Source organism: Oncorhynchus tshawytscha, linkage group LG15 (genome assembly GCF_018296145.1).
Source record: "Oncorhynchus tshawytscha isolate Ot180627B linkage group LG15, Otsh_v2.0, whole genome shotgun sequence".
NCBI lineage: Eukaryota > Metazoa > Chordata > Actinopteri > Salmoniformes > Salmonidae > Oncorhynchus > Oncorhynchus tshawytscha.
Genome location: NC_056443.1, coordinates 21,545,684 through 21,557,320, shown reverse-complemented (window position 1 = coordinate 21,557,320; position 11,637 = coordinate 21,545,684). Strand labels below are relative to the sequence as shown.

General features: G+C 45.0%; 1 protein-coding gene across 3 annotated transcripts in view; it reads right to left on the bottom strand.

Moving 5' to 3' along the window:
- Positions 1–11,413, bottom strand: part of ntn5 (netrin 5) — an 18,999-nt gene extending 7,586 nt beyond the window's left edge. The window contains exons 1-4 of one of the 3 annotated variants that reach the window (XM_042298298.1): positions 11,297–11,413; positions 11,105–11,203; positions 930–2,416; positions 562–750 (exon numbers count right to left, since the gene is read on the bottom strand). In XM_042298298.1, the coding sequence (XP_042154232.1) occupies positions 562–750; positions 930–2,416; positions 11,105–11,112 (1,684 nt within the window). In that variant the 5' untranslated portion in view covers positions 11,113–11,203; positions 11,297–11,413. The remainder of the gene's footprint in view (positions 1–561; positions 751–929; positions 2,417–11,104; positions 11,204–11,296) is intronic. The other 2 variants (XM_042298299.1, XM_042298300.1) reach the window with 2 other exon arrangements.
- Between the last annotated feature and the right edge of the window lie 224 nt (positions 11,414–11,637).

Genomic DNA, 11,637 nt, shown 5'->3' with positions numbered 1-11,637 from the left:
ATGGTTATATTAGAACTTAGGTCAACCGCCCAATGAGCATGCCAGAGTGTCACAGTCACTTGGGACATGTGACCAGTCAAAGGTCAAATGGCAGAGTGGATTCCAGCCAGTGGTAACAACATGGACACTGGATCCAGTCAAGCACAAAGGGGAATATTTGTAACCCTAACAGGAATAACTGTCCTCTGTCACAATGTAACCACCTCATAAACACTGTGGAGGCAGGTACACAGACACATGTAGACAAACCCCGTAGACTGACAGATACACAAAGAGAAACAGATATACTAACAGACGCATATGCACACACATACATCTCTGTATGGATAAGATACACAGCTGGTCAGAACGACCTGATACAGACACAACTTTAATGCTCACACACACACACACACACACACACACACACACACACACACACACACACACACACACACACACACACACACACACACACACACACACACACACACACACATACACACACACACACATTCACACACACACACACACTCTCTCTCTCTCTCTCTCTCTCTCTCTCTCTCTCTCTCTCTGACTGACATTGGCAAGCCTTGTGGTGATTGGGTAGCTTGCCGTGGTCACGGGTGTGTCCATTCTGGCAGTACTGGCAGTGGCGTCCCGCTGTGTGATGCCGACACTTCAGACATACCCCCCCGCTGCGCCGGCCCGACTGCTGGAACACCTCCATGCTGAACCGACACTTAGAGGAGTGGCCGTTACACTCACACGCTGGGGGTAGGAGAGAGGACGGGAAGGGGAGGTGGGAGGGAGGGAGGGAATGCATTTCAGTGAAAGCTAGTAAAGTTTACATTCATGATCCAATATGAACTCACTCACACATACAGACATGCACGCACACACGCAGATGCACAAACACACACGCACAGTAATGGGGGGGTGTGACTCACAGACGCACGGGTGTGGCTGACTGGGCGTGGCTCGTTGCCAGGGCCTGTCGTAGTAGAAGTCCTCACATACGTCGCAGTCTGCCCCCGCTGTGTGGTGCTCACACACACACACCACCCGGTCCGCGTCGTCATGACGACACCGTGAGGCATGCCCGTTACACTTACACCTGCCCCCCACCTGCAGGTCCGAGAGGGCCAGGGGGGGCCGGACAGGGGGGGCAGAGATCAATGGGGAGGGAGGAACTAGCTGGAGATTCCGATTGTTGTTTCTCCTCCTCCTCAATTCCCGCCCCTTGTTGTCCTTCCCCTGCCCCTCAATTGTCCAATCACAGATGCCACCTTCCTGGCACGGACTCCAATGGTGGCCCCCCTCCCTTTTGCGGCCACGCCCTTTTCCTTTACCGTTCCCTCTCTTGGAGGTGTCCATTGCCTGAGTGTCTCGTTCTAAATCCTTCCGGGTCACATTGTGTCCATCCTCTCCCTGACCTCCCGACCCTTTGTTGTGACCCCTCCGCCAGGATTTGTCCATTTTCTCTCCTCTGCTTCTCCCTCGTTTTTCTGTCTTTTTCATCTCCTTCTCCACAAACCCCCAAGCATTGTTGTCCCCATTCACCTGACCAACCACAGCTTTATTCTTCGACCCCACCCTCCACCTCAGAACCCCAGCATCTGCTCCCAATCCCACACCCACCCCCCTATCCTCCGAACTTCCCAACTTAGTCTGTTGGGACTGGGTCACCTGTTGGGACTGGGTCACCTGGTGGAAGACCACCCGTATGTCCGTGGCCGTCACCCAGTCCTGCAGGGTGGGGCTGTAGTCAAAGTCTGGAGAGGAGGGCCTTCCATCCAGGGTGGAGAAGGCCAGAACCATGCCTCCCCGGTGCCTCTGCAGGGGCCGGGGATCCGAGCACAGAGGCTCTGTCTCCTGGTGCCTGGTCTTGGCCACCGTCTGGGCCTGGAGCCCAAAACTCCCGGGGCAGTCGCTGGAGTAATGCTGCATGGGCCTCCAGGTGCGCCCATGATCCATGGACTTGAGCAAAGAGACGGAGACCGGATCCGACGGCTCCCCCTGCTGGCAGAACTGCAGGCTGATGTAAGTGACCTCAAAGCGCCGGCCCAGGGGGAGGGTGAGAACCCAGTCCCCGCCGTCGGTGCCTCCCACCTGGGCTGTCCAGCAGGTCAGGTTATAGGGGTTGTGAAGGTCCGTGACGGAGCTGACGTTAACCGCATTTTGGTCAGGAGGTCCTCGGAGGGAGTTGGCGGCACTGACTGGGACACCGTAGGCGGCATTGATGAATTCCGACAGGCAGTGTCGCGGACGCCCATCCAGGTGGTAGCAGGGGTCATGGGGAGAAGTCCAGCTCAGAGGGGAGTGAGAGAGTGAACGGGAAAGGAGGGAAAGAGGGAGAACAGTGAGGACTAGCAGGAGAAAAGAGAGGGAGAAGGAGGGGGGAGGGGAGACGGGCAGGAACATCATGTCATCGAGCCTGTGGGAGAAAATGGTCAAATAAACGATTTTAGGGGAGAAAGCGACAGTGAAATCATAAAAGGAAAAGATACTGATGGATTTATATGACTTGTGGTTGGAGCCAAAGGGAGGGGCCTTCTGAGGTAGAGAGACCACCTGTCCCTTTACTGAAAACACCAGTTCGCACCACCACCTTGAACCTTTAACTCTCATATAATCCAGCCAAATCTATCTTCTCCCTTAACCAGGCCTCTTTCAGTGAGTTTTAGATGACTGTATGGATGAAAGCTTATAAAGAGTGGATGAATGTATGGATGAGAGCGTATAGGAAACTAGCGGGTCCAGGATGACAAAAAACAGCTGGGTCTGAAAGCACAAGCTGGGCGGCATCCATCATCTTTATGGTCCTCCTTTCAAATTCTTCTACCGCCGCTCTGCTCCACTCCGCTCTACTCAACACACATGGGCAACAACCCGAGTTTTGGAGAACCCAATGTGTGGATAGAAATGCAAGGAGAGAGAGAGAGAGAGGATGTGAGAAAGAAAGTCGGGAGTGGAAGATGGAGGGAAAGATTTATAGAAGAGAATGCGAGAAATGTGTGTTCGGCTTAAAGCCCCTGTACAGCCACTTCCTGGGAGAAGACAAACACACTTATGTACGTCCACGGTGCGAACGGATTTTTTTCCCCCTCGTAAGACGGCTGGTGATGTGCTAAATGTGTTCGTCTGTCAGGAATTGGTACTGATACCAGAGAAGGTTACTTCATTTACGCCTGCAGACATGTGCGAACAATGTGTCGAGTTTTCCTGACAACATGATCTACGACAACAAACTTTGCACTTTTATATGAGCTCACACGGATGAGTTGAGGGAAAGCGAGCAAGGATCCCACCCAACACTTCACTTCACACCAAACAACTTATGAAGAGGCACATTGTTAGGATCCATCTCTTCTCCAGGCCCTCGTCTTTCTTTCTTTCTTTCTTCCTCCTCTTTTCTTTCTCTGTCTACTGTGCAGTAAATCTCTCTCTCCTTCTATCCTCCCTTTCTCTCATTCTCTCTCTTTCTTTAGAGTATCTTTCTCCTCTCTCTTATTCCCTCTCCTGCTTCCCTCCTTCTCTACCCTTTCTGTCCCCTCTCCTTCTCTCTCTCTTTCGCTCTCTCTCTCTATCACCTGCCCCCTTCGTTCTGTTCTGGGAATATCTCTAACTGCGTCTAGATTGATGATGTCCTAACAAGCGTTTGACACTGACAGCACAGTCAGCAGGCCTGTATAAACCAACCCCATAGGAGAGGAGAGAGGAGAGGAGAGGAGAAGAGTTGGGAGCCTCCCAGGGCTAGTCATCCCACTCAATTAGACCACAGCCGGAAACTTGAGGCTTCCCTCAGGACCACAGCACTATAAGTGGGTCTAGGGGGGGTTACAATGAGAGTCGGCAACTAAAACAACCTATATTACTCAACTGACCCCCCCAAAATGAGTTATGATTCCTCCGTGCCCAAAAAGTGGTCGGTCCCAACCTAGCTCTGTGAAATCGGGCAGATGAGGCGTATCAGGCGTATGTTTCGAGTGTCATTATTGGAAACGCCAAGGCCCGGCGGCTGAGGTGATGAGCGGTCCGACTGCGGCCCCTGTCCCGCCGCACCACATTCCGGGGGTCCGGTGTGCGCCCCCTGAGCATTCCACACGTGTTGCAACATATCCAGCTGGGAACCCAGACGTCCCTCTAAAAGCTGAGCCTCATTAATTGATCGACTGATTAATCGAGTCTCAGGTTTCATAACGGCGTCAGAGTTTCGCTGGAGGGGGAGGGGGTGTCTGGTAGGTGATGTATAGTCAGGGCTGGGGATGGGGGGGTGATGGTATATAACAGGGGTTCCCAAACTTTTTTGGTTCGTGACCCACCAATTGAGGTGCCTTTTGAGTCGAGACCCACCATAAGGGTTGACCAAAGAATAAATCAAAGAATAAATCAACAATATCATCTTGGCAGTGGACAGAAAACGCTGTAGTTTTAAAGCTAATTTACTGCAATTCTAGTCATTTTGAGATGGCTAGTACTGTGTTATTATGCTCAAACATTATAACATAATCAATGGGTACCTGACTGCCTAGCTTTTATTTTGCTGATTGTAAATTCTCAAAGATTAGAGGAGTTTATTTTTTAGATAGGTCCATTATTGCTTCTACATACTTTCTATTTGGTTTTTGTTGTTTAAGTTTACACTGAATAAGTATTTCCCAAAAAATAAATGCACAAAAAATGTAATCCCACCGCGGGTTCCGACCCACAGTTTGGGAAACACATGTATATAATGAGAGTAAAGTGAGGGTTTGGGGAATTTGTGGAAGGGGGGTTTGTGGTGATGGGGGATGTCTGAAATTCAGACTAGATGTGGTTGGTGGGTAAGGGGGGAAAGAGGGATAAAAGGGGTAAGAGGGCTAAGGATACAGGCCATAGCGGCAAGGGGGTTGTTTGCCATTCCCCATGGCGTGAGTTGCACTTGTCTCAGGCACATTACCTCGTCGCTAATGAAACATACTGTAGCCCCCATTACAAACTACATGATAGATGGAAGCTCTTCAGAGAAGATCACAGTGCTCTTTAAAGTGCTACTCACCCCCAACCGTCCCCCCAGGCCAAATGCAGACCCCCTCACCCCCCTCTGCTCCGAAACCAGATCGCCAGTCTCGCACCAGGGATGTAACCCAACCACCGGATACCATTTCAACGGTTTTCCTCTGTCGCTTTCCATAAATTCACACGCCTGGCATGCCAGAAGAACATGGTGGATGAGTGGCATTTCTATTTAATTGACCCCCTTTAGTTTTAAAGACAAATAGAAGAGAGGAAGAACACTCATATCCCACATGCTGGACAACATACATATCCATCCACTACAATAACCTTTAATGGAGAATCACAGGAATAACAGTGTTCCAGAGTGAATATGAACCAATCATGGACATAGAACACTATCAACATTTTTTTGTGTTACAGCCTGAATTCAAAACGGATAAAATAAAATACAATTCTCTCACCCATCTACAAACAATACCCATAATGAAAAAGTGAAAACATGTATTTAGAAATGTGAGCAAATGTATTGACAATTAAATACAGAAATATCTTATTTACATAAGTATTCACACCCCTGAGTCAATACATGTTAAAATCACCTCCGGCAGAATTTACAGCTGGGAGTCTTTCTCAGTAAGTCTCTAAGAGCTTTGCACACCTGGATTGTACAATATTTGCACATGATTCCTTTTAAAATTCTTCAAGCTGACCTTTAAGAGCCTTTTTATTTCTCTATTTGGTTAGGTTGGGGTGTGATTTGGGTGGGCATTCTAGTTTTTCTATTTATTTGTTGGCCGGGTATGATTCCCAATCAGAGGCAGCTGTCTATCGTTGTCTCTGATTAGGGATCATACTTAGGCAGCCTTTTTTTCCACCTTTAGTTGTGGTATCTTGTTTTTTGTGTATAGTTGCTGTGTTAGCGCTACAAAATGTTATGTTTGTTTATATTTTGTTGTTCATCAAATAAAGAAAGATGTACGCTTACCAAGCTGCACCTTGGTCCAATCCTTCTCTAAATGATTGTGACGCAAGCTCTGTCAAGTTGATTGTTGATCATAGCTAGGCAGCCATTTTCAAGTCTTGCCATAGATTGTCATGCTGATTTAAGTCAAAACTGTTATTAGGCCACTCAGGAACATTCAATGTCGTCTTGGTGAGAAACTATATTTGGCCTTGTGTTTTAGGTTATTGTCCTGCTGAAAGGTGAATTTGTCTCCCCTGTCTGTTGGAAAGCAGACTTAATCAGGCTTTCCTCTAGGATTGTTCCTGTACTTTGCTCTATAAAACAACTCCCTAGTCTTTGCCTATAACAAGCATAGTCATAACATGATGCAGCCACCACCATGCTTGAAACTATGAAGAGTGGTACTCAGTGACGTCTATTCACTCTGTCATTTAGGTTAGTATTGTGTAGAACTACACCATTGTTGATCCATCCTCAGTTTTCTCCTATCACAGCCATTAAACTCTGTAACTGTTTTAAAGTCACCATTGGCCTCATAGTGAAATCCCTGTTACCTCCCTCTCTGGTAACTGAGTTAGGAAGGACGCCTGTTTCTTCGTAGTGATACACCATCCATTGTGTAACTATTAACTTCACCATGCTTAAAGGGATACTCAATGTCTACTATTTTTCTACAGAGATGAGCTAGTCATTCACAAATCATGTTAAACACTATTATTGCACACAGAGTTCATGCAACTTGTTATGTGACTTGTTGAGCACATTTTTACTCCTGAACATATCTGGGCTTACCATAACAAAAGGGTTGAATACTTATTGATTCAAGACATTTCAGCTTTTCAGTTTGTTTTTGATTTGCAGAAATGTCTAAAAACATAATTCCACTTTGACAATATGGGGTATTGTGTGCAGGCAGGCCAGTGACACAAAATTGAAATGTAATCCATTTTAAGTTCAGGCTTTAACACAACAAAATGTGGAAAAGGTCAAGGGGTATACTTTGTAAAGGCGCTGTACATACCTAAGTATCAAAACCATTTGTCAAAAAGGGGGTTTTGATACCTATGATCTAACTTTTCAAAAGGCTTACATAAGCAAATAGTGTTTAAGTGAGGTCAATGATATCTCTGGAGGGAGGCAGTAGGCTGTGCATGGTCTTTAAGCGCAGCAGTCAGTGGGACCAGCTATGTTTGGCTTGAGAAGGTCTGGAAAAATACTTGATGACAACCTGGGCCATGTTTACAGCATAGTCTAACATGGTGGGAGCTAGCTAACAGGAGAGCCTTCTGCTCATGTTCTCACAATACGCCTCCTGTAGCAATCTACTCTAAGACGCTTTGTATAATCTTTCATTCCTTAGGATTTAGGTGTGTGGAGTTTAAAAAGTAGCGCTTTGGGGTCGAACAGTCTGCTCGGTAAAATCCCACTGCTGCCGCCAGTAGTTAAAATGCTATCCTACTGTGTATTCTCTCAACATGTAGGAAGGGGGTGTTTTGGGGTTCGGAAGATAAGAAGATACTAGGGGCGTTAAAAGAGAGATAAGAGTGGATACCCGGGTGTTGTAAGAGGGGCCTATGAGGGTGGCAACGGGGTTAAAGAAGTGGCGTAAGACACAGCGTGTATGCGGGCGCTCAGACGGAGATATCATTCATTTTATAGGGTGGTAAGAGAGGAGTAAGAAACGGGTAGGAAGGTGAAGAAAATAGGGAAAAATAGGACGATACAAGAGTAAGACTGTGACATGTATTTTATTTGTTTATTTTATTTAACCTGTATTTAACTAGGCAAGTCAATTAGAACAAATTCTTATTCACAATTACGGACTGCACCCGCCAAACCCGGACGACGCTGGGCCAACTGTGCGCTGCCCTATGGTACTCCCAATCACGGCCGGTTGTGATACAGCCTGGATATATAAATGAGAATAAGAGGCAGGAGTTGGATAGGATGGCGCTTTGGAGGGGGTTAAAGTAGTACTAGAAAGTAGTACTAGAAAGGGTGAAGGGAGAATGGCTAATAACGGGAGAATATGACGTTATTAAGAGGGGTCATGGGTTGAAGTGTGAAAAGAGGGTGATGCCTTCTGTTACCTGTCAGCTCCCCTTGCCACCGTTCCACTCTGCGGTCTAAATCTGTGTCTTTTGGGGCTGTGTATCGGGAGCAGATGAGCTGGATTTGGCCTTTCTCACACGTTTTAAAATTCCTCGTCATGGGTAGCAGTGTAGAGCACAGTTCAGCCACAGCCGAACAGCACCGATCTCAACAATACCACGGAATTCAACATGCAATATGAAGGCAGAGGATATAGCGTGATTTGTAAACAGTGTGTTATGAAATAATGTAGTTGTGATGCTGTATTTGATATTGTTGTCTGATACACGTACATTAGACTGGCTAAGTAGCTATAGCAAAAGGAGGAAAGAAAGTGACAGTAAAATAGCACGAGGACGTGCAAAGAACAGAGTAGGCCTAGGCTAAGAAGTATAGGTCTGCTAAACAACACTGGTCCACAGTGGATTACTTCTTTCAAGAGCCCATAACAATATGCATCCCGTGTTTTAAGCCTCCGCCAAGCACTAATGACCTCTAAATACAGTCTATCTGATTAATTACACGTCCTACCACTCTGCCACTGTGAAACTGAACCTGACACCTGTTTGGGCATGTTTATCACAGCTGACAAGTAACGCATTTGTTAATTTCCAATTGTCCTTAGCCCGTCCGAAACACAACACTGGGCATAGAGACCCGGGAAGAGGAGAAGAGAAACGCTATGTACACCGTCCTGTATTCCCCAACGGCATTCCTGCCTGCTCCCGCTGCAACCCAGCGTGATATTCCACACGGAGCGGATTCCAAGAGCTGTTTTAGGTGTAATAATCTAATTTTAGTGGGGCGGTGAGGGAGGTGCAATTGACAGACTGCACAGAATGGATTATCCCCGCTGCCACTCGTATCATTAGCTAAAGGCCCATGTCCTGTACCTCTGGTTCGCACCTCCAACGCCCAGCTAACGCCTGCTATGTGAGCCCCTCTGTCTAAGGTCAGGAAGAGAAATGGAGCGACACAACAGAGATGATTTACATTGAAAAGCCTTTTCATACAGGCCAGACACCTCAGCTTGGACATATGTAGGGGTTGAATAAGAAAACACATGCCCTAAAGGAAGCAAGGCTATTTCTCCCAATTTCACTGTTTTCTTTTCCCACGCTGTTTCATAAATTATCACACAAGTCGGCAATGCGCTAACCCATGGAGGTTTCGATTCAATGTCGATATTGAAAAACAGATGGACATGAAATCCTTGTCCGTGATTTCATCTTCAAGTAACGCCATAAACAACCTTGGGTGAAATGAAAGTGAAGACCATTTTACTAAGTGGAAGACATCATTTTGGAATTCATGGTAATTAATTGCAAGTCACAGAGAAACGAGAAACAGAATCCTAGAAAAGTAGATCTTGACCAGCCATTGATTTAAAATCGGAACATGCCTATATAAGTCAAGTCAAAGCACGCAAAAGAAGAATTGGACGTACGCTATTTAGTTTGATTTAAATTCAATTGACCGAAGATTATGACAAGATAACATGAACATGTTAATTAAATCCCCCTCGAAGCATTGTTCATGGAGTCAGGAACGGAGATAAAAATCTCTTCAGATATGGGCAGCCTGTGTTGACCTTGAACTCGCTAAACGAAAAATATTGGAGACAATTCGAGAGACCATATGCGTTTGGAATTACCGTTTGTCTCATTAGAAAGAATAACATAGAAACCTAATAGAGTATTTTCTTGTTGCAAAAATGTATTATTATTATTAATAATTACTATGAATAAACGTATTGTTATGAATATTCTGATTTTCATATTAATACATTGCATGCTCATTTAATTGCCAACCTAGCCAATTGAGATAAGTTTATGAAAATATTATATTGGCTATATCCTTAAATGTTCCCCTATCTTAATTAAATCATTTGAAACAAGAGTTTTATCCTGGGGTGCACCCTGATTTAGACAAAAGGGTGTATAAATGAAAAGCCCTTCAAAGAAAATTTGTTGGATTGCTTAATTTAGCACAAATTGTTTTGGCAAGAGTCCTTTATGTGCGGGGCCAAATTGTCTATAATTGCCCACTCCAGTAATTTACTCAATTTGCTGCATCTTGCAGAGACGAAACGCCGATGTATTCTATACTCTAAACATTCTGGGTTGTTTTGATGATCATATACGCATTTAAGTGTTATCATGTTTCTGGTCATTTTCGTTTCCTTTTCTCGAAATAAGTATATTTATCATTGCTGTTGTCGCTCGTCCTGAAATTGTCTGTAAGAAATACACAGGCCTATAGGCCTATCCCTGTTTTCAAGAGAGATATGCGATATTCCCGATACCTACAGACATATTAATAATAATAACAATAATAAAACATAATTGGATTTAATTATGTTCAATGTAATTGTAACATAAATAAATGAGAGCCCAATTGCAAGTGCCAATGATGGCTTGTGTTTGTCTTAAAAAGTGGCGCTGGACTGCTTAACACAATTCCAATCATCCACTTGATTACTTAGATATCGGGGCGGCAGGGTAGCCTAGAGCGTTGGGCTAGTACCTGGAAGGTTGCAAGTTCAAATCCCCGAGCTGACAAGGTACAAATTTGTCGTCCTGCCCCTGAACAGGCAGTTAACCCACTGTTCCTAGGCCGTCATTGAAAATGAGAATTTGTTCTTAACTGACTTGCCTAGTTAAATAAAGGTAAAAAATAAAAATAGTCCTAAAGATATTACTGTCAAATCTCTTTAAATGATTCTCAATCTAATACTTCCAAAATATTTGTTTTCATAAATAAACTCTCTCTACTAACTGAACAGTGTTTTTAAAGAATTGTAACATTTACTAAACGCAAAATATGTATTACCTTAGGTTAGGATATTCAGATGTTAAATAAACAAAATAGTCTTCAATCATAAAATAATATTCTAATAAAAATGGTCACAGGCTAATTTAATTCACACTTTTGAGCAATGCCACTATCATATTCAGATATAAGCCTAGGCTATATTCCCACGAAGAGAACAGGTGTATATCAAATCAATCTTCAATAACAAATGTGTAAGTAATCCGTTTGATACAAAACGCTGACTGTAAAGCTTACCTACCCATGGAGAGTGAATATTGAGCACTTGAAGCGCGAACTTTGGCACGCTCACCGGGTCCAACTAATCAACTTGTCAATGCCTGTAGTCCTTCCATTCTAAATTTAAAACAGGTCCACCAACTTCGTGAGAAAGAACCAACAGCAAGAAAGAAATATACACATAAAAATATAAAATATGAGAACACTCACTATGTGCGTCTCAATTCTTGATCTCCCTTCTCTCGCCGCGGTATTTATTAATATAGGCGATGCGGTCTTTATTAATATAGGCGCGCAACACGTTGACAGTTATCCGGCGGTGCTGTGCTGTGCGCATGGTGTGGAGATCCAACTCGCTGCAGTCCGCCTCCGTAGGGGGCGTCCCGTCCAGTCCTGACGTCAAGACGCTGCCGCCTCTCAGCTTCAACTCACATCTGCACAGTGCTACAGTGCAGGGGGAGTCCGTTTGGCATTTCAAGTGCATTACTGGCAGGCAATTTGAAGACACAGACAATTGAGACAAAGTGGCCTCAATTACCGAGAAGTTCATC